At 48.8% G+C, this 22,610-nt stretch overlaps 1 protein-coding gene across 3 annotated transcripts; it reads right to left on the bottom strand.

The window, feature by feature from the left end:
• Positions 1 to 601: 601 nt before the first annotated feature.
• CIMIP5 (ciliary microtubule inner protein 5) lies at positions 602 to 22,242 on the bottom strand. Of its 3 annotated transcripts, XM_017853937.1 has the most exons (4): positions 21,595 to 22,242; positions 18,870 to 18,892; positions 11,927 to 12,166; positions 602 to 754 (listed from the first exon to the last, which is right to left on the bottom strand). In XM_017853937.1, the coding sequence occupies exons 1-3, from the start codon at positions 21,849 to 21,851 to the stop codon at positions 11,958 to 11,960; spliced, it is 489 nt and encodes a 162-aa protein (XP_017709426.1). In that variant the 5' UTR covers positions 21,852 to 22,242; the 3' UTR covers positions 602 to 754; positions 11,927 to 11,957. The 3 variants fall into 3 exon arrangements, with proteins under 3 accessions (XP_017709426.1, XP_017709416.1, XP_017709409.1); XM_017853927.1 differs by lacking the exon at positions 18,870 to 18,892 and having other exon boundaries at positions 11,927 to 12,149; XM_017853920.1 differs by lacking the exons at positions 602 to 754; positions 18,870 to 18,892 and having other exon boundaries at positions 11,723 to 12,149.
• Between the last annotated feature and the right edge of the window lie 368 nt (positions 22,243 to 22,610).

The following is a 22,610-nucleotide window of genomic DNA, read 5'->3' as shown; positions in this document are numbered from 1 at the left end:
CCCCCGGGCCACTGTCCCACCCTGGCCTGCTGGCTCCGCCGGCAGCTGCTTCGTTTTTCCGCGTTCTTGCGACCCAATAGTTTAGCAGCCGCCGGGAGCCACCCCGGAGGTCCGGCTTTTCACGAATTGGGTGGACCGGGAGGCAAACGGGCACCCCCTAGGGGGATGGGCCATTCTGCGAGATTTTTCCCTCCCTACAAGTGTTTTAGTTTCTCTCACTAAGCATTTCAGTAGTTAAAGCCTCCTGCTTAAGGGCTTAAGGGCTGGGTGCACCCTCCCGATTTTACAGGTGGGGAACCGGGCTGGAGAGGCTCTCCGGGACCAGAGCCCCGGGGTCACCTCATTCGTGCCCTTTCAGAGCACGCGGCCTGTCTCCAGTCTGGGACGGAAGGCTTCCCGGCTTCCCTCCTAGCGGCCTGAGAGGCTACCGGAAGCCTTGAACTTGAGCACTTCACAGTGAAACTGTTTCTTAAGGATTTCTCCTGATAGAGTAACTTGGACGTAGCCGTCTAAGCCACAAACGGAGGGAAAGGGAAGGACGCATTTTCCAACCTCTGAAAATCGCCTGTGTATTAGGGCCAGGTTATGAAGCAGGAAAAAAAGCACCAAAATGCAATGCCAGAATCTACGATCGCTGGTTTTGTGCCATAAACCTCAGCCGGGAAGGGTGAGGAACCGGAGCTGGGTGAGCTTCGGAGTTCGGAGTTCTGGCCGAGGCTCTTTCTCTCCAGCCTTACCAGCGCATCACTTCCGCCTATGGAGAGAAAACAAACAAACAAACAAATAAATAAAAAAACAGCTGCTGAGTCCTGTCTCCCAAGTCTAAATCAGAACAGGACGTTCAGAAGGGAACCCTTAAAGGAAATTGGCCTATGGGCCTGCACTGGCTAGGTTGATACTGATCATTATTGCCCCTGAAGCAGGAAGACTGCTTGAGGCCAGGAGTTCAAGACCAGCCTGAGCAACATAGGGAAACCCTGCCTCTACTAAAAATGCAAGAATTAGCTGAGCGTGGTGGTGCATGCCTGTGGTCCCAGCTACTCGGGAGGCTGAGGCAGGAGGATGGCTTGAACCCAGGAGGCGGAGGTTGCAGTGAGTCAAGATCGCGCCACTTCACCCCAGCCTGGGAGACAGAGCCAGACCCTGTCTCAAAACAAATAAATTATATATAATTATATATAATATATATAAATTTTTTGAAGAAGAAAATAAGAGAAGAGCTTTTTTTTTTTCTTTGAGATGGAGTTTCACTCTTGTCGCCCAGGCTAGAGTGCAGTGGCACGATCTCTGCTCACTGCAACCTCCACTTCCCGGGTTCAAGTGATTCTCCTGCCTCAGCCTCCCAAGTAGCTGGAATTACAGGCATGTGCTACCACGCCCAGCTAATTTTTGTATTTTTAGTAGAGACGAGGTTTCACCGTGTTCGTCAGGCTGGTCTTGAACTCCTAACCTCAGGTGATCCACCCGCCTCGGCCTCCCAAAGTGCTGGGATTACAGGCATGAGCCACCGCACCCGGCTTAAAGAGCATTTAACAACATCAGCAGCAATGACTACAGAAACATCTAGGACCTGTTGAGTGGCTCCTGCGTGCCAGGTGTTTTACTTTCATCATGACATGTGGCACGTCCCTTGAAGCAAGGAGGTGGTCCTGGTTGGAAGTGTTCTGCCCCAGCCTTGGACTCTTTATTCCAGGGGGTGGCCAGAATCTGGGCCCCCAGGACTAGCCTTAGGAGGGAGCTGCTCCCACCTAGGGCCCAGCCTGTGCTAACATTTGGGGATGCAGGCAGCATAAGGGGCTTTTGAGAGGTATGAGTGCTCCCATGACCACGCAGGGAGTGGCCTCCTCCATTGTGGAACAAATGCTGCTCCTGGTCCAGGACACTGCTCTGGGGGTCAGCTGGGTGAGGCAGGGCTGTGGAAGAGGTTTCTTCCTGGCTCCTAGAGCCCTCCCTGGCTACTTTGCGTGAAGACCAGGATGGGGTGATGTGGGTGTGTGGCCCTTGGGGGTTAGGCAGACCTCAGCTATCCTCCTAGCATTGGCCCCTACAGACTGCATGATCTTGAACAGACCTTAACTTCCCTGTTCCTCGGTGTCATTTTTAAAAGGGGAGAATCATCCGCCTCAGAAGGTTACTGAGAGGTACAGAATAGGTGCTCAACGGAGATGGTCATTCCCCACCAGGTGCAAACTAGCAAAACCTTTTGGGGATTTGTGGGCACTGGCTTTGTTCCTGAAGCTGTGTGGGGATGGGGCGGTCCTAGGGGGAGCCAGGTTTGGGCCATGCAGGCAGGTCTTTGGGTCTCAGCCCCTATGTCCAGCGATACATCTCAAGAGCATGCCAGCTCTTCTGCTCAGAGGATGACCTCAAAACAGCTGATCTGCGAGGCTCCTCTGTCGCTTCAGGAGGTTGGGGAGTGTCTGGACGGGTGTCTTTACAGTGCACACTCACTGGGATATCTCTCCAGGACAAGATAGTGTCCCCATGTTAGAGACCTCTGCCTCCTCCCCAGCTACATGGCAGCCCTGGTCACAGTCTGTTACAGGACCTGACCCCACTCCTGGGCCACAGCCGCACAGAGTGAATCAGCTCCCTGAATGAAGCTGGCCACGGAGTCTTGTTGAAACCGCCTTTGCAAAAATTATAACAGGAAATTACGACAGTGAGAGATCAGACCTAACTGACTTCATCTTGCTTCTAACCTTTAAGCTGTCCTGGTTCCTTCCTGGGCACAGGCTGAACCAACCTTGCGAAGGAATTTAGTTTATGGTTTGACTCTGAAACAAAATTAACAATCGCCCTTTCCTGAAAAGACCACCTTTGTGCCTTGGGACCTGTCTGCCTTTGTAGGACTAACAAATTAGCTACAAGCTTTAGAAATTACAGTTTAGGGTCACGCAGGCTCTGGCTGCAAGAGTCTGAACCTTCCCAAATTGCTCCTGGGGATCACATCACTATTGTAAAACTTAAGATCAGTGCTTGAGATATTTTGCAGACCCTGCACTGGATGGATCAGTTGACACCACCCAGACCAATTATTTGGCTCAACCAGTTCTGCAGCCCCCGCTCAGGCACAGAAGACAGCAAGAAAACTTTACTTCGACCCCCCTGCCTATGATTCCATCTCCATCCTGACCCATCAGCACATTCCACTTCCCAAGCCCCTACTGGCCAAATTATCTTTAAAAACTTCCATCCCCGGTCTGAGCGCGGTGGCTCACGCCTGTAATCCCAGCACTTTGGGAGACCAAGGTGTGCGGATCACCTGAGGTCAGGAGTAAGCGACCAGCCTGGCCAACATGGCAAAAACCCATCTCTACTAAAAACACAAAAATTAGCCAGGCGTGGTGGCGGGCGCCTGTAATCCCAGCTACTCTGGTGGCTGAGGCAGGAGAATCGCTTCAATCCGGGAGGCACAGGTTGCACTGGGCCGAGATCATGCCACTGCACTCCAGCTTGGGTGACAGAGCAAGACTCCGCCTCAAACAAAACAAAACAAAAAAACAAAAACAAAAACACGAAACTTCCATCCCCGAATTCTCTGCTCAGGGAGACTGATTTGAGTAATAATTAAACTCTGGTCTCCCGCACAGCTGGCTCTGTGTGAATTACTCTTTCTCCAGTGCAATTCCCATCTTAATAAATCGGCTCTGTCTAGGCAGTGGGCAGGGTGAGCTCTTTATGTGGTTACACCTTCATGTGGGAACATGGAATTGAGCAGAAACTGATTCCAAACCTCCCCCAACCTCACTTCCCCACTCTTCAACAGAGGAGATGTGAACTCAAGAGCCATTGGTGGTGGCGGTAAACCCAAAATATCTGAGACAAGTCTCAACCAATTTAAAAGTTTATTTTGCCAAGGAGGTCCCGATGACAGGTGCCCAAGGTGGTTGGGGTACAGCTTGCTTTTGTCCATTTTAGGGAGACACGAGACATGGATTAATAGATGTAAGATATACTTTGGTTCCGTCCAGTAAGGCAGGACAGCTCGAAGAGGGGGGCTTCCAGGTCATAGGTAGATAAGAGACAAAAGCTTGCATTCTTTTGAGTCCTTCATCAGCCTTTCAGTGAATACACAATCTAGTCTGGCTCAGTGACTCTTCATTTTTACATAAACAGTAGGTCTGACGAAGCAAGCAGATAAGCATTTCTCTTGGGTGAGCAGAGGAATGATTTTTCTGTCCCGCACCTGTTAAGATCAGCTATCAGTTTACATTGCCAGGGTGAAATGCAACAGAACTGTTTCACTGTAAATATATATATATATTTAATTCTTGGCATGATCCTGAATAGGGTAAAGATCTTGAGGCCCGCAAGGAATTCCCTTGTGGGCAAACTGTGAGGGAGGCATGTAGCTCTTTTATCTTTATAGCCACCTTATTCAGGAATTAAAATGGGAGGCAGGTTCCCAGCTTGACTTTTCCCTTAGCTTAGTGATTTTGGAGTTGAGATGTATTTTTCTTTCACAGTGGCCATTCCCCCACCTTCATTTTAAAAGAAATTCCTAAACCGCCAGGCACGGTGGCTCTCACACCGTGTAATCCCAGCACTTTGAGAGGCTGAGGCCGGCAGATCACGTGAGGTCAAGCGTTCAAGACCAGCCTGGCCAACATGGTGAAACCCTGTCTCTACAAAAATACAAAAATTAGCCAGGCATGATGACGGGTGACTGTAATCCCAGCTACTCGGGAGGCCGAGGCAGGAGAATCACTTGAACCTGGGAGGCGGAGGTTGCAGTGAGCCAAGATGGCACCACTGCACTACAGCCTGGGCAACAGAGCGAGACTGCGTCTCAAAAGAAAAAAAAATCCGGCCGGGCATGGGGGCTCACGCCTGTACTCCCAGCACTTTGGGAGGCCGAGGCAGGTGGATCACGACGACAGGAGATCGAGACCATCCTGGCTAACATAGTGAAACCCCGTCTCTACTAAAAAATAAAAATTAAAAAAAATTAGCAGGGCATGGTGCGGGCGCCTGTAGTCCCAGCTACTCAAGAGGCTGAGGCAGGAGAATGGCACGAACCCGGGAGACAGAGCTTGCAGTGAGCCGAAATCGTACCACTGCACTCCAGCGTGGGCAACAGAGCGAGACTCCATCTCCAAAAAAAAAATTTCTAAACACGAATTTTTCATTAAGCCACTTGGAAGTTTCTTATATATATCATGGCACTTTTCGGCAAACACCTAAGAACAAGGGTTTTCGGCTGGGCACAGTGGCTCATGCCTGTAATCCCAGCACTTTGGAAGATTGAGGTGGGTGGATCACGAGGTCAAGGGTTTGAGACTAGTCAAGCCAACATGGTGAAACCCCATCTCTACTAAAGATACAAAAAATTAGCTGGGTATAGTGGCACGTGCCTGTAATCCCAGCTTCTCGGGAAGCTGAGGCAGGAGAATCGCTTGAACCCAGGAGGTGGAGGTTGCAGTGAGCCAAGATTGTGCCATCGTACTCCAGCCTAGGCAATGGTGTGAGACTCTGTCTTAAAACACACACACACACACACACACACACACAGGCTTTCTTCTGCAGTCTCAATGGAATCACCACACTCTGCACTTTCTTGCCCATACAACAGTGTTATCTAACATTTCATCTGCAAAGTGTCCTTTAGAACTGCTTTTCCTGACCCAGGATCCAGTCAAGGATCAGGGACTGAATCACTTCAGCCTTCCTTTTAGACTTTTCTGACATTGACGTGTATTTATTTTTTGACACAAGGTCTCATTCTGTCGCCCAGGCTGGAGGGTACTGGTGAGATCACACCTCACTGCAGCCTTGACTTCCCAGGCTCAGGTGATTCTCCCATCTCAGCCTCCCAGGTAGCTAGGACTACAAGCATGAATCACCACACCTGGCTAATTTTTTGTATTTTGTTAGTAGAGATGCTACGTCCGGAATCAGTGGGTTCTTGGTCACACTGACTTCAAGAATGAAGCCACAGACCCTCACAGTGAGTGTTACAGTCCTTAAAGATGGTGCGTCTGGAGTTCATCCCTTCATTCAGATGTGTCTGGAGCTTCTTCCTTCTGCTGGGTTTGTGGTCTCCCTGACAAGAGAAAAGCCACAGACCTTCCCAATTGTTACAGCTCTTAAAAGGAGTGTGAACCCAAAGAGCTAACAACAAAGCTTCCACAACCTGTGAAACACCTTGCCACTGCTGGCTCGGGCAGCCTGCTTTTAGTCCCTTATCTGACCCCACCCACATCCTGCTGATTGGTCTCTTTTACAGAGAGCTGATTGGTCCATTTTGACAGAGTGCTGATTGGTGCATTTACAATCCTTTAGCTAGACGCAGAATACTAGACGGAAAAGTTCTGGAAGTCCCCACTAGGTTAGCTAGCTACAGACTAGTGATTGGTGTATTTACAAACCTTGAGCTAGACACAGGGGGTTGATTGATGCATTTACAAACCCAGAGCTAGACACAGAGTGCTGAGTGCGTCCAACATCCTTTAGCTAGACACAGAGTGCTAGACAGAGAAGTTCTCCAAGTCCCCACTAGGTTAGCTAGATACAGAATACTGATTGGTGTATTTACAAACCTTGAGCTAGACACAGAGTGCTGATTGGTGCGTTTACAATCCCTTAGCTGTGTACAATCCCTTAGCTAGACATAAAGGTTCTCCAAGTCCCCACTAGACTCAGGAGCTCAGCTGGCTTCACCCAGTGTATCCAGCACCAGGGCTGTAGGCCAAACTGCCCACAAGTCCCGCACCGTGTGCCCGCACTTCTCAGCCCTTGGGTGGTTGATGGGACCAGGCCGCAGAGCAGGGGGTGGCGGTTGCGCAGGAGCCCACTGCAGAGGTGGGGGCTCGGACATGGCGGGCTGCAGGTCCCAAGCCCTGTCTGGTGGGAAGGTGGCTGAGGCCCTGCGAGAATTCGAGAGCAGTGCATGCGGGCCGGCAGTGCTGGGGAACCCGGTGCAACCACCGCAGCTGCCGGCCCCGGTGCTAAGCCCCTCACTGCCCTGGGCCAGCCGCTCCTAGTGTGGGGCCTGCGCCTGCCCCCGCACCCTCAGGAACTCATGCTGGCCTGTGAACTCTGCGCGCAGCCTCGGTTCCCGCCCGCACCTCTCCCTCCACACCTCCCCAGCAAGCAGAGGGAGCTGGCTCCAGCCTCGGCTAGCCCAGAGAGGGGCTCCCACAATGCATTGGTGGGCTGAAGGGCTCCTCAAGCGCCGCCAGAGTGGATGCCCAGGCCGAGGAGGTGCCGAGAGTGAGGGCTGCTAGCACAATGTCACCTCTCAATGCAGTTTCAGCATGTTGTACAGGCTGGTCTCAAACTCCTGAGCTCAAGGGATATGCCTACCTCAGCCTCCCAAAGTGCTGGCATTATGGGTGTGAGTCACAGCACCTGGGCAGACATTGACATTTTTGAAGAATCGAGGCCAACTCTTTGACAGAATGTTTCTCAATTTGGGTTTGCTGAGAGTTTCTTCCTGATTACACTCTAGTTACTTTTCTTTTTTTTTTTTTTTGGCAGGAGTGCTTCCTAAGTGAAGTAGGTAGCGTTGTCTTCAGTGAACCACACCAGGGGAGCACAGTGTCAGCTGTCCTGTTATTGGTGAGGTTTGGCTTAATAGTTTGGTTAAGGCATTATCTTCTAGATTTCAGCATTTACCATTCCCTAAGAATCTTTCAGTCATTTTAGTGTCTTTTATTGACTCTTGCCTAAATCAGTTATTGCTGTGAGTCATTAAATGGTGATTTTTCTATTATCATTTATTCTGCATTCTTCAATAGAAAATAGTTTTCAAGGCCTGGTGCGGTAGCTCATGCCTGTAATCCCAGGACTTTGGGAGGCTAAGGCAGGTGGATCACCTGAGGTCAGGAGTTCGAGAACAGCCTGACCAACATGGAGAAACCCTGTCTCTACTAAAAATACAAAAATTAGCTGGGTGTGGTGGTACATGCTTGTAATCCCAGCTACTCAGGAGGCTGAGGTGGGAGAATTGCTTGAACCTGGGAGGCGGAGGGTGCAGTGAACCGAGATGGCACCATTGCCCTCCAGCCTGGGCAACAAGAGTGAAACTCCATCTCAAAAAAGAAAAAAAAAAAAGTGAAGAAAGTGTCCCTCCAGGCTCATTACGGCTCTCAGCTCTTGATTCCAGTCCTTTTCCTGAAGCCCAGCTGTCTCCTGGTCCTTGGTCTCCAAGTGCCCATCTCTTTATTGGTAACGCCCCCTTTTCCTTTTGCTGGCACTGACACTGCAGGCTTGGTGCCCACTTCTTCATGACCTCCTAGCCCATCCACCCTCCCTTGTTCTGGCCCAAATGAGCTGAAAGGCTGGCATTGGGATTTCACTGCAGATGCCCCTCTGTCCTGGTTTCCTGGGCTCCCAGTGGGTGAAACGGGGAAGGTTAGAAGCAGGCATCTTCTTGAAAAGAAGGCAGATGTGGCAAGGAGCAGAGGGTGGGTGGGCCTGGTTGTGAGGAGGGTTTTGGCGTGATGACAGGTCATTGCAGAATACAGAAAGCATTTCTGCATGCAGAAGCCTTTGGCATGCCTGCACGGTTCTGTTGAGCCCTTGAGTCCTGGTGATGTGCCATGAGAAAAATATGCCCCAGGAGGCTTTCAGTCCAAGAGAATGAGAGACATGCACAAAATACTTGAACCTAACCTGAAGTGTGGAGGAAAGTCTAGCCAAGTCCAGCCAAAATCACCTGAGCTCCAGCTACATGCAGACCTGTGAGCAACAAAGTGGATGTTTTGTTATACAGCATTATCATAGCTGACTAATGCACTCTGTGAAAGAACTCAAACCCCTTTTTTCTTCAGTACTCCCTGAATGCTCAAAGAAGAGAATCCTGGAGCTGGAGATGCCCTTAAATCTGTCTTCTTCCCTCCTCCCCTCATTTTATAACTGTGGAGACTGAGGCCTGGAGCGGGGAAGGCAGCATGGAGAAATCACACATGAGATAGATCCTGGCCCTTCACTAGTTGTGAGACCCTGACCAGATTGAATGAAGTCTTTGGCTTAGTTTCCAAACCTCTCAAATGGTGACAATTATAATACATGCAAAAGACACAATGTTGGTAATGTGCCAAGCCCAGAGTCTGTGCTTATAGGTTACATTGTCTGTAAGTGGCTGTGCTTCCAGGAGTGGCAGAACCGGCACAGGTCCATGGCCCTCCTCACTGCCCTCCTGGGCACTCAACGATTCCGTCCCCTCTGCACAGGCCTGACCACCTGCAGCCATCCTTAACCTTGACTTTTCTAGTGCCTCTCTCTCCCTCAAATGGAAATCTTGATTTTGAGTGTGAGAATAATATAAGGCAGACTCAGGGCAAAAACATAGTTTGGGTCTTTAAGGAGCCTCCAGCATCTTTGTAACCGCCCAGTCCGAGGGCAAGCACTTGACCTTCATGGGATGCTGCCAGGATGTGACCAGGACCTCTGGCTGTCCTGGCCACTGACCTTTGCCCAGCTGATGATCTCAGAGTGGAGAGGGAGCCCAGCTTTCATGTCAGACACTGAGAAAGAAGGCGGTGGCCTCCAGATCCAAGTAGGAAGGGTTGGGCCTCTTCCTGGCCAAGTCACATTGGGCCTGGTCTGCTCCATCACACAGTCGCGCAGGGCTAGGGTGTGGCATGAGGCGTAGGGGCTGTTGCATGGAAATAACGTGTCCTGTCCTGTGTAACTCCTGGAAACACCAATGATCTATTCTTGGTGGTAGTAGGGATCCCAGAGATTGGAAAAAATCAGTTTTCCCTTTCTTAAGGATCAAGCGACTTTCTTTAAGCAGAAAAATCCTGTAATTTGCTAAATTTTGGGGAATCAATTTATTGAGGATTAAAGGGGACCCATATAGCATAGTGCTTAAATATATAGTCCTTGGAGCCAGACTCAACTGCCAAGTCTGAACTCCAGCTTCACCACTTGCCAGCTGTGTGACCTTGGGCAAACGACTTAGCTTCCCTGTGCTTTAGTTGCCTCATTTATAGGAGTATCTATCTCATAGGGTTGCTGAGAGGATTAAATGAGTTAATACATGCAAATAACAGTGACATTTAGCTACTGCCAAATAAGACCCAAGCAAGCATCAAAGACAGAGCAGTCATTTCAGCCCCTGCCCCATTTTTCTCTCTTTTCTGGAGGCCACGGCTGGGGTCCTGCAGAGGAAACTGGGCTTCAAGCTTGAGGCCTGGCATTAATGTATGTTTGGGATTTTATTTCACCTCTCTGAATCTCAGGTTATTTTTTTTTTTTTTTTTTTTTTTAATCTCAGGTTTTGCCTGTATTAAATGAATATGAAATCTCTGCCTGTTGATTCCCTTAGGTTGTTAAGAAAATACATTTAAAATGCTTTACCCTAGAAGTGTGGGCTATTGTTTTTGTTTTGGTCAGTTTTTGTTTATTTTGTTTGTGTGTCAGTGTGGGTGTAGGGAGATTCTGCTCCACAAGCTCACTCAGGGCTCCAGGCTTGGGCCTGACATGCTCCCTCCATCTTGTGCCCGTCTCTTCCCTGCATCTTTCAAGTCCTCTCCCTTCTTCAGCTGATGGAGAAAGGAGAACAAGCCAATACCTGGAGTGGCTCATGGACCAGACCTGGAAGGGAGACCTAGGGTTTTTGCTCCCATTCCACTGGCCATGGCTCTGTCACATGCTCCACCCAAACCAAGGGAAAACACAGCCTAGCAGAGCACCCAGGAAGAAGAGGAGAATGCGGATGTTTGAAGAAAGAATCCATTTGTGTTTTAACCAACAAAGAGGAACTAAGCCTTTTCTGCATTTTTTGCTTAAATATGAAGGTTGTGATATAATCACAAGGGTCCTTAAAAGATGGAGGAGTGAAGCCAGATGCCTGTAATCCCAGTGCTTTGGAAGGCCAAGGTGGGAGGATCATTTGAGCCCAAAAGTTCAAGACCAGCCTGGGCAACCTAGTGAGACCCTATCTCTACATAAAATTTCAAAAGTTAGCCAGATATGGCTAGGTGCGGTGGCTCACACCTGTAATCCCAGCACTTTGGGATGCCGAGGCAGGCGGATCACCTGAGGTTGGGAGTTCAAGACCAGCCTGACCAACATGGAGAAACCCCGTCTCTACTAAAAATACAAAAAATTAGCCGGGCGTGATGGCACATGCCTGTAACCCCAGCTACTCAGGAGGTAGAGGCAGGAGAATTGCTTGGACCTAGGAGGCGGAGGTTGCAGTGAGCCAAGATCACACCATTGCACTCCAGCCCAGGTGATAATGGGAGGCTCCGTCTGGAAAAAAAAAAAAAAAAAAAAAAAGAGAGAGAGAGAGAGAAAAGATGAAGGAGTGAGGCAGGAGAGAGCGAGTGATAGAGATTGATTTGAAGATGCTAGGATGCTGGCTTTGAAGATGTAGTAAGGAGCTGCAAGCTAAGAAATGCAGGCTGCCTTGAGAAACTGGAAAAAATGTGGAAATAGATTCTTCCCCAGATCCTCCTAAAAGAGCACAGCTCTGCAACATGTCGATTTTGGCCCAATGACACCCATGTCAGGGTTGTGATCTTCAGAGCTGTAAGATGATACATTTGTGTTGTTTTAAGCTATGCAGTTTGTGGTCACTTGTCATAGTAGCTGCAAGCAGAGAACACACGGAATCGCAGGAGGGGAGACGGAGGTACAGAGTGTTGCAGCAGCCAGCTCAAGGTCCCACAGCTCATCAGAGCCAGGAGCTGGATTTGAACCCAGGCATTCAGTGCTCCTGACCACAATGCAAGGTCCCTTTCATGGGGCACTCATGGGTTCTCAAGATGGAAAGGCTGGGGGTTGTATGGCTGGGGGCCAGTTACTGAGTCCTCTGAATCTCACGTGTAAAAGGTATGTAAGAGTGACCTCATGGAGCCCGCTGGAAGAGCGTCCTGCAGCTTAGAGACAGTGCAGACCCAAGCTGCCTTGTGTGGGTTGCTGACTGGTGCTGTCGTGGGCCGGATCTCTTGTCCCCACTCACACCCACCTGGGGAAGGCTAGCCCAGCCCTCCTTGCTCCTAGATGGGCTGCATCTCATCCTCCAGCTTCTTCTTCCGGGCCCCTTCTGTGAAGAAGAAGTCCATGCGGATGAGAGTCTGTCCCAGGGGCGTGTCCAGCCTGCTACCCACAACCTGGTTCGTGGAACTGGGAACTGTGTCCGAAAAGAGAGGCACATGGTCTGGCAACTTCTCAGGCTCCTTCTTGTTGCCCTGAGGAGAGGGGACAGCTCGGGTTACACAGAGTTGGAAAAAGGAGGACCTTAGGATGGGAGAAAACAGAGCAGAGAGCAGGTGCCTCTCTGTGTGAAGCATCTCCAGGTGATTCAATCCTGGTTTGGACTTGGGATCCCCCAAGAGTGACCCGATGTCACAGCCTCTGCCAAGCTTGTCCCTCCTCTTCCTCCACTTCCTCTTCCCCAGGTGCCTCCCAGATCCCTTAACTTTTATGCTGCGACCTGCAGAGATCAAGGGAAGGATCAGGTCTTATTCCCCTTTCTACCCCAGGACTAAGATGCCGTTTTACATCTGGTGGGAGGTTTTGATTTTTGTTTTTGTGTTTTGGTAAATTTGTACTTAGAGTATAACATTCACACAGAAAAGTGCACAAGCCATCACTGGCCAGCTTAACAAATGTTCACAAAGTGAAGATGCCCATGTACCCAACCAGATCAAGGGGTATGGTCCCCTCCCCTGCCTCCTTTCAGCCCCTCAACCCCTGTCTCTGCTCCCAAGGCAACCTGACCTTGGCCTCTAATGCCACACATTAGCTTTGCCTGGTTTTGAACTTTGCATTAGTGAAATCATGGCTTTTCTGTCTGACTTCTTTCTCTCAAAATACAAAAATTAGTTGGGTGTGGTGGCGCATGCACGTAGCCCCAGCTACTCAGGAGGCTGAGGTGGGAGGATCACTTGAGCCTAGGAGGTTGAGGCTGCAGTGAGCCATGATCATGCTACCATAGTCCAGCCTGGGAGACAGTAAGACCACGTCTCGAAAAAAAAAAATCTGACAAGTGGGAAAACATCCTCAGCTCTTCCTGCCCCTGTTGAGGGTTACCTTTCTGCTACCCTGTGTCTAATAGAAGTGACATGACCTGTCAAGTAAGGAGATCCTGGCTTTCACCTGGCAGAGTCCATGCTGAGGTGGCTCCCCCCTTTGGTCATGATGCAGATTTCAGTAGTCAGGTTGCTATCACATAGCCCTTAGGAGGGAGAGACTCTTATAGGCTGGAAGCCCAGACCAGATGCACAGGGTGGGATATCAGGTCCCATGATCTGAATTTTCTCTCCAGAATGGACAGCAACAAGCCCAGCAGGTCCACAATGCAGGCATTAAACCTTTCCTCAACCTGGTAGGGTCCAGGTAAGCATGGCCACCCCCCTTGAGTGACTGTCCACATTGCTTATCTTCCAGGTTGGTCCTTTGACCATCTCTTTTTTTTTTTTTTTTTGTTTTTTTTTTTTTTTGAGATGGAGTTTCGCTCTTGTTGCCCAGGCTGGAGGGGGAAATGGTGCATCTCGCTCACTGCAAGCTGCCGGCCTCCCAAGGTTCAAGTGATCAGCCTCGCTCCCAGCCTCCAAAGTAGCTGGAATGACAGGCATGCAGGCCACCGCACACCTGGCGAATTTTGTATTTTTAGTAAGAGATGGGGTTTCTCCAATGTTGGTCAGGCCTGGTCTGAACTCCCCAACCTCAGGTGATCCACCTGCCTTGCCTATCCAAAGTATTCGAGAATTACAGGCATGAGCCACCGTGCCTGGCGACGCATCCTTTTAAAGTGAGATCCAACTTTCCATCACTCTTTCATCGCAGCATGAACTGAATGTTCACCTTTTTTTTTATGGTCTCTGGGGATAGGGCAAATGGCTAAGGGTGTGATAGGGTGGCCGGTGATGAATTCATAGTCATCTTTCTCTTTCTAAAAAATAATGTTTTTTTTGTAGAGACCAGGGTCTGCCCTATGTTTGCCCAGGCTGGTCTGAACTCCCATGGATCGCAGTGATGCCTCCCCCACCTCAGGCCTCCCCAAGTGCTGAGATTAACAGTCATGGGTGGCCATTCCTGGCCTCATCCCTTTCCTTAAGGAGTTCACAGAAGGTGAAATTGGCCATTGCAGTATTAACATTACATACGAATATCGCAAAATAAGGGAGATAGCGGTGAATCAGGAATCATAGGAAGCGAGTGACGCTGGTCAGCCTAACGCCAGTGAAGGGGAGATTCCCCAGAAGAGGAGCACTAGAGTAGGGTCTTGAAAGAGTGACAGGAGTTGCCATCAGGCTGACCAGGTGGGAAGGACATTGCAGCAGGGGACGAAGCAGGCCCGAAAGGCATGGAGAAAGAAGTGTTGTGGGGCTGTAGTGTGGTGGCCATGCGCTGTAATCCCAGCCACTTTGGGAAGTGGCCAAGGCAGTTGGATAACTTGAGGTCAGCTGAAGTTCAAGACCGCCTAGGCTAACATAGTTGAAACTCCCCTCTCTACTGAAAAACGTACAAATAATATGCCAGGGTCTGGATGTAGTGCCCTAAATTAATTCCGTATGACATACTCCCAGGATAGTGGTCTGAGCAGGACTGCGTTAGATAGCGCTTAGCAAAATCCATATGCAGTCTGCTACGCGAGTCCTCTGCCCACGCATGACTTTATCCAGCACCACGGCAGCCCCACCTGGGCAGCGAGTGAAACTCCATCTAAAGAAAAAAAAAAAAAAAAAGAGGCTTATCGGTGTGAGCGAGCCACCGCGGGTCGCAGGTGGGTATATGAGCTGGGGAGATAGATTGTTAGATCACAGGAGTGCTTTGTAAGCTACTGAAACTTCAGACTACCCGAACCATTTTAATCAGGGGAGCTGCACGGCCAGTTCCTGCCATTTAGGGAAATTCAGTCCCTGGTGCGAAGTGGGAGGAAGATTGGGCAGGTGGTGATACCAGAGTCAGTGGAATTTGTTTACAAAGTATTTTACGCCCCCAATCTGCATTGGCCCTTCTTGGGCCATGCCCACACAGATGACTACACCATTGCCTGACATCCTCCAGTCCAGGGGAGCATTTCAGCAACAGATCTGTCATTTCTAAATTGGTCATCTTAATAAAACAAGAAACAGCTGAAGGAAACAAATTTCAAATGCTTCATATAAGCCTGTTTCTTCCAAGGACCCCAAGAATGGACATTTCGCTTGAAACAAGAGTGATTTTACTCCCATCTCCTGACATCCAGCATCTAGTCGCAGAGTAGATCTTCAATAAGTCAGTTGAATGATGGAAGAAGAATAACATTCATCTGCAAGTATATGTTGGCAGAACATATTTTTCCTTACCATTTGGGTCTAGTCTTTCAGGAAAGATCGCAGTTCGAACCGCCTGGAAAGGAAAAGCAATGTTGGCCTGTGTGAGTTCCTCCAAGGACATTTTTACCCCAAATGACTTTCGAGCTGTGTCAGCAATGCAACAATGTACCAGCATGGAAGAACTGAAGAATTTTTTTTTTTTTTTTTTTTTTTTTTTGAGAGGGAGCCTCGCTCTGTTACCTAGGCTGAAATGCAGTGGTGCCATCTCAGCTCACTGCAACCTCTGCCTCCCGGGTTCAAGCAATTCTCCTGTCTCAGCCTCCCAAGTAGCTGGGACTACAGATGCTTGCCACCACACCCGGCTAATTTTTGTATTGTTAGTGGAGATGGAGTTTCACCATATTTGTCAGGCTGGTCTTGAATTCCTGACCTCAGGTGGTTCACCCACCTCGGCCTCCCAAAGTGCTGGGATTACAGGCATGAGCCACCATGCCCAGCCAGAACAAAATAATCTTTAAGTGAAACAAATGCCAAGTGCCAAGCAGGTATTGATGGTGTATCCCACCAAAAGAACAAACATTTCAATTTCCAATGACTTTTCCTAGAATGACAACTATGACGTTGCTATGGTAGGACTGCCTAAGGAAGCAAAGGCTATCATCTCACCCTGCCTCTGTGCATTTTCAGAAGGCTACAGTAGGCAAGCATTCTCTGAAGAAAAAACAGTTTTCACATCCCCAAACCTTTGTAACCTTCCAATGTGAGTGACAGAGGAAGGCTAGGGAGGGGTAGGAAAAGGGAGGGACTGTAAGGATAGTATTACCTTGTACTGGTTGTTCAGTTTTATTTGAATCTAATTTTAAAAGTCAAACAATTCTACAAAACATAATAAAACAGCCTTCTCTGTCCCCCTCCTCACAGCCCCTGAGCCTCACATCTTAGAGTCAAACCTTTGCCAGCCTTTCAGCTGTTTCTTCAGGCCTTTGCGTCCATATTTTGAAATAATAGGATTCTACTGCTGTATTACGCCACTCTTGCCTTGCTATAAAGAATACCTGAGACTGGGTAATTTATAAAGAAGGTGTAGGCTAGGCGTGGTGGCTCACTCCTGTAATCCCAGCACTTTGGGAGCCCGAGGTGGATCACCTGAGGTCAGGAGTTCAAGACCAGCCTGGCCAACATGGTGAAACCCTGTCTGTACCAGGAATACAAAAATTAGCCAGGCATGGTGGTGGGCTCCTGTAATCCCAGCTACTAGGGAGGCTGAGGCATGAGAATTGCTTGAGCCCGGGAGGTGGAGGGTGCAGTAAGCAGAGATCGAGCTACTGCACTCCAGCCTGGGTGACAGAGTGAGACTCCATCTCAAAAAAATAAATAAATAAAAATAAAAAAGCAGGTATAATTGGCTCACAATTCCACAGGCTGTACAGGAAGCAGGATGCTGGCATCTGCTTAGCTTCTGGGTCAGTCTCAGGAAACTTACAATCATGGTGGAAGGCAAAGTGGCAGCAGGCAGGTCACATGGCCAGAGCAGGAGCAACAGAGAGAGAAGGGAAGTGCCACACACTTTAAAAGAACCAAATCTGGTGAGAACTCCCTACTGTGAGGACAGTACCATGGGGATGGTATAAACCATTTATGAGAAACCGACCCCATGATCCAGTCGCCTTCCACCGGGCCCCACCTCCAACACTGGGGATTACAGTTCAACATGTGATTTGGGTGGGGACACAGATCCAAACCATATCCACTGCTGTTCCTTAATACATTTTAAAATTTAAACTTATCTATCGACTTTCTTTTATAGGAGATGAAGAGTTAGCATTCTTACTCCTGCCCTTCCCCTTGTTCTTTCAAAATCATTACAGATCTTGGTTAAATTGATATATATCATTTTGATTCTTATGATTATGTAAATGTTATTCCCTGATGAACTAAGGAGTGCAATATACCCCAATTCTGTTCTTGTACAACCTTGTATTCTTTCTAGAGCTAACAGAGAAATTACATTTCCTCCCAATTTTTTTTTAGGCTTCTATGTACTGATCATTGATTCCAGATGTTCCAACAAAACTGAAAAGTCCCTCTCAATATTATTTTCTACACTATCATGTGCATCAGATAATAAACATTCCTTTAAAACCTTTCTTAGACACCTCCTCGGAAGCCCCGTGTCCTCCTGCTCCCACTGGCCCGGCCGTGCCTCAAGATCACAGGCTGGTCCCTTTCTTCACCAACACGCTGGCATCCCCCTCTTGGGGAATTCCATGTCTTACTTTCTTGTTAATGCGCCTGTTTCTGTGGAGCACCTACTCTAGTATCTGTGGACTCCTGCATTTCTTTGGTTCTGGAAAATTCTCACTTACTTTCTCTTTAGACATTTTCTCTCTCCCATTCTCTCCTTTGGGAGTTTTGATTAAGGATAGGTTGGAGCTTCTTGTTCAGTTTCTCTACGTTTTTAATTCGTCATTTGTGTTTTCTGTCTTGATTTTCTGAATCATTTCTCCTGTCTTGAGTTTATGAAGTCTCACTTCAGTTGTGTCTTATATTTCAACTTTATGTATTTTTATTGCTACAAGTTCGTTTTGTTTTTTGGTTTTTTTGAGATGGAGTCTCACTCTGTCACCCAGGCTGGAGTGCAGTGGCGCAATCTTCGCTGACTGCAGCCTCCGCCTCCCGGGTTCAAGCAACTCTGCCTGCCTCAGCCTCCTGAGTAGCTGGAATTACAAGTGCATGTCACATGCCTGGCTAGTTTTTGTATTTTTAGTAGAGATGGGGTTTCACCATGTTGGCGAGGCTGGTCTCGAACTCCTGATTTCAGGTGATCTGCCTGCCTCAGCTTCCCAAAGTGCTGGGATTACAGGTGTGAGCCATTGTTCCCAACCTCTCGTTTCATTTTTGAAAGCAGCACTAGAACATTTAAGCTATGTGTCTGGCTCACATTGTTTTCTGTCAGGCAGCACTGCCTTACACATTCCTCTTTGGGCTTTCCAGACCTTGCAAAACTCTTTCCCCTTGGTCTTTACATCTCCTTATGCCCCTGGCTTTCTTCTCTGGTGTTTCCTGGCAGCGTCTCTGCCTTTCTAGTAAATGTTGCAAGTTCTGTCCTGCATCCTCGCCTCTTCTGATCCATTGTGCCCTTCTGGGGAGAGCTTATTCACATCGCTGGGGCCAATGCCCACCCGTTTCCTGCTAAAACTGAGATAGAATTCGCATTCCATAAGATTCACTTTTTAAAGCACACAATTCAATGACTTTAATATATTCACGGAGTTGGGCAACCATCACCACTTTCTGATTCCAGAACATTTCATCACCCACAAAACACCTTGTGTCCATTTGCAGTCAGTCCTCATTCTCCCCTTCTGGATGGGTTTTTAATGCGCAACTCCTGACTCTCACACTCAACTACCTCCTGGGCAGCTCCATCTAGACGTGGTTCGGGCATTTAAAACTCACCAGAACTCAGCATCTTCATCATTTATCTTCTCCTCCCTATTAATTATTCAAGCTGAGACCTGTCATCCTTTATTCCTTCCTTACCTTTCCTCCCACATTTACTCAGTTGGTAAATATTTTCTGTCATTCTGTAGATTGCCTTTTCACTCTGTTAATTGTTGCCTTTGCTGTGCAGAAGTTTTTCACATGCAAAAGAATGAAATTGGATCCTTTCTAACATGATACATACTAATCCACTCAAAAACATAGGAGGAAGCTTCATGACATTGGGCTTGGCAATTATTCCATGGATATGCCACACAAAGGACAGGCAACAAAAGCAGATAGACAGATGGGGTTATATCAAACTCAAAAACTTCTGAAGAGCAAAGGAAACAAGCAACAAAGTGAAAAGGCAACACACAGAATGGGAGACAACATTTACAGATCATATTTCTGATAAGGTGTTAATTTCCAAAATGTATAAGGAACTTCTACAACTTAGTAGCACAAAACTAAATAACCAATCAAAAAATGCGTTAAAGACTTGAATAGACATTTCTCCAAAGAAGATAAATAAATGGCCAATAAATATATGAAAAGATTATCAATGTCACTCATCATCAGAGAAATGCAAATCAAAATCACAATGAGGTCAAACACGGTGGCTCATACCTGTAGTCCCAACACTTTGGGAGGCTGAGGCGTGTGGATCATCTGCTGTCAGGAGTTCAAGACCAGCCTGGCCGGAGCTTGCAGTGAGCTGTGATCGCACCACTGCACTCCAGCCTCGGTGACAGAGCAAGACTCCGTCTCAAAAAAAAAAAAAAAAAAAAAAAAAAAAAAAAAAAAAAAAACGCCCCCCGAAAAGGGAAAAAAACATTCTCAAAAAAAAAAAAAAAAAAAAAAAAAAAAAAAGACCAGCCTGGCCAACATGGTAAAACCTGTCTCTAATAAAAATATAAAAATTAGCCAGGAGTGGTGGAGGGCATCTGTAATTCCAGCTACTTGGGAGGCTGAGGCAGGAGAATTGCTTGAACCTGGGAGGCAGAGGTTGGAGTGAGCCGAGATCACGCCACTGCACTCCAGCCTGGGTGACAGAGTGAGACTTCATCTCAAAACAAAACGAAACAAAAAATCACAATGAGATACCACCTCACACCTATTACGATGGTTGTTATCAAAAACCAAAAGACAACTAATGAGTGTTGGCCATTGTGTGGAGAAACTGGAATGCTGAGATACTGCTGATAGGAATGCAAAATGGTGCCAGTGCTATGGAAAAGACAATGGAGGTTCCTCAAAAAATTAGAGGTAGCATATAATCCTGCAATCTCTCCGATACGGTTTGAGTGTTTGTTCTCTCCAAATCTCATATTGAAATGTGATCCCGAGTGTTGAAGGTAGGGCCCAGTGGGAGGTGTTTGGGTCGTGACTGGCTTGATGCCTTCCTTGCGGTGATGAATGAGCTCTTGCTCTATTAGTTCACAGGAGAGAGCTGGTTGTTAAAAAGAGCCTGACACCTCCCCCTCTCTCTCTGGGTCCCTCTCTTACCATGCGACATGCCTGCTCCTCCTTCACCTTCTGCCATTATTGTAAGCTTCCTGAGACCCTCACCAGAAGCCAAGTGGATTCCAAGACTATGCTTGTACAGCCTGCAGAACGGTGAGCCAAATAAACTTATTTATAAATTACCCAGCCTCAGGTGTTCCTTGACAGCAATGCAAAATGGACTAATAGATCCATTTTTGAGAATTCATCCAAAAGAATCGAAACCACTCCCATGTCCATTGTAGCAATACATATAACAGTCAAATGTGGAAGCAACCTAAAGTCCATTGACAAATGAATAAAGAAACTGCATATATATACATTCAGCCTTAGAATGGGAGGAAATTCTGTAATATGCGACAACATGGATGAACCCGGAGGACGGGATGCTAAGCTAACAAGACAGACATGGAAAGTCAAATATTGCACAATTCCACTTCTATGAGGCACTGAAAATAGACTCCTGGGAGTAAAGACTAGAATGGTGGGTGCCAGAGGCTGAGAGGAGGGGGAATGGGGCGTTGCTAATCCACAGGTATGAAGTTTCAGTGGTGCAAGATGAGTGCTTCCTAGAATCTATCAGGCTGCTCATTTAAAAATGTAATCGAGATCATGCCATGTTCTTGCTTAAAATCCTGGATGGTGTCTCCTTTGGAAAAAACGCATCCAGACTTTTACGATGGCTGGGGTGGTCCCCGGCTGCTCCGCCTTATCCTGTGGCTTTCCTCACTCCCTGTGCCTCAGCTACACGAATTCTTTGTTTTGTTTTTTAGATACGTCAAACTCTTGACTCCTTCTCCGGTTTCATGTCTCAGCTTAAATGTCTCCTCCTCAGAGAGGCCTTCAGCCGGCTCTTCCCCTAACCCTGAACTGTTTCCTTCTTACCGCTGGTCATACTTCATACAGATTTGTACTTGTTTGCTTTTCTGCTTGCTTTTTTGGCTGCCCTGTCCTGAGTATGAAGGCTCTGTGGAGCCATGGCCAGGTCTGTCCAGTCCCTTGTTGGATCTGGTCTCGTTTCAGAGCGGCTCATGGGGATTTTTGGTTGAATGAATGAATGCGTGAAGGAGCATCTTTCCCAGAGTCAGGTCAGACAGCCAGCGCCTCTCACCCAGACTAGGCCAGCAGGCTCCTGCTCCAGGGAGGTGGGGCTGATCGGACTCAGCGGCATCTGATCCTGGCCTCCATCTTCCTGGCTTCCTAGGCTCAGGCTCCGGCCTGGCTCTGGGCTGGGCTGGTGACCCACCTGCCCCCGGGCATGCCATGCTCTCTGTCCCTCAGCCCGGATCAGCTGCCCACCCATCTCCCTTTCTCCAAAAGTTTCCCCAACTTGTGGTCAGGTGGCGGGGGTCAGGGTGGAGAAGGGAGGGCAGGGACTCACCAGCGCCGCTGGCCCCGACGCTCGGCCTCCAGGAGCTCCCGCCACAGCTGGTCCTGCTGCACGCCACCACAGGCAGCTCCCTGGGCCACCCGCTGCGACTTCAGAGCCCGGGGGGCCTGACAGCCACCAGCAAGACCTCTGCTGACCATAGGGCCAATCCGGGCAGCTGGGGAGACAGAGGTTGGCGGCCTGGTGGGGGACAATCGGTACCCAGGTGATGTGGTTCTCTGGAGCCCAGGGTTGGGGTGGCTCCCCATGGGTGCAAGTGTGTGTGTGTGTGTGTGTGAGAGAGAGAGAGAGACTCCTGTGCCTGAGCTCAGCTCAAACCTCCTCCTGGAACACTCTCTGCCTCCTAACCCTGGGACAGCCTGGGCAGGGTCCTTCTCACTGTCGCTTTAGGCCTCGAGCTCAGAGTGGCCGATGGGGAGAGCATTTGAGCCCAGTTTTGTTTTGAACTCCCGCCTGTGTTGACTGTTGTCCTGGGAACGGGCAGCTCCCAGGAAAGGGACGGGCCCCGTGCGTGTGTGTGTGTGTGTGTGTGTGTGTGTGTGTGTGTTCGTCATCTGAGCCCTAGGGCCAGGGGGCAGAGAGTTCTTGAGTAGATACCACGCCCAGTTCAGCAGCCCCCTACCCCGAGGCCAGAGTCCTCCGCACAGGGTAGGGGAGGGGGAGGGGGAGGGAGCGAAGCCGGGGCTCCTGGGGGCCACCCCCACTATTATCTCACTTGGCTTCCGGCAGCCGCCTTCAGGCCATGGGGCGATGATAGTCCTGTGCTGCCCCCTCGTGGATGTTGCGAGGCTTGCACGAGATGGTGGCCTTGAGGGCGCTCTGGGAATTGTGGATCAGGCGTCAGTGTGAAGCTTCCTGCTTGTTTGGGAACAATGGCGGAGGTCATGAGCTTCTGTTGGGCGAGGGAAAATGAGTGCAATGCACTAGGAACATCCGCTCTGTCTGTAAACCCGGAGCTTTCACACAGCACTCTGCTTTATGTCTGAGACCTCCCAGCCATGCCTTTC

Source organism: Rhinopithecus bieti, unplaced genomic scaffold, assembly GCF_001698545.2.
Source record: "Rhinopithecus bieti isolate Rb0 unplaced genomic scaffold, ASM169854v2 scaffold_1530, whole genome shotgun sequence".
Taxonomy (NCBI): Eukaryota; Metazoa; Chordata; class Mammalia; order Primates; family Cercopithecidae; genus Rhinopithecus; species Rhinopithecus bieti.
The sequence above is the reverse complement of the archived record's forward strand: the minus strand, read 5'-3'. Positions and strand labels throughout refer to the sequence as shown.

Excerpts from the sequence above, each read along its gene's own strand:
- CIMIP5 (XM_017853920.1), bottom strand. The coding sequence starts at position 21,851 with ATGGGGAGCCACCCCAACCCTGGGCTCCAGAGAACCACATCACCTGGG. Across the intron at positions 12,150-21,594 it reads CGTCGGGGCCAGCGGCGCTG|GGCAACAAGAAGGAGCCTGA; the intron begins GTGAGTCCCTGC and ends CCCTCTCCTCAG.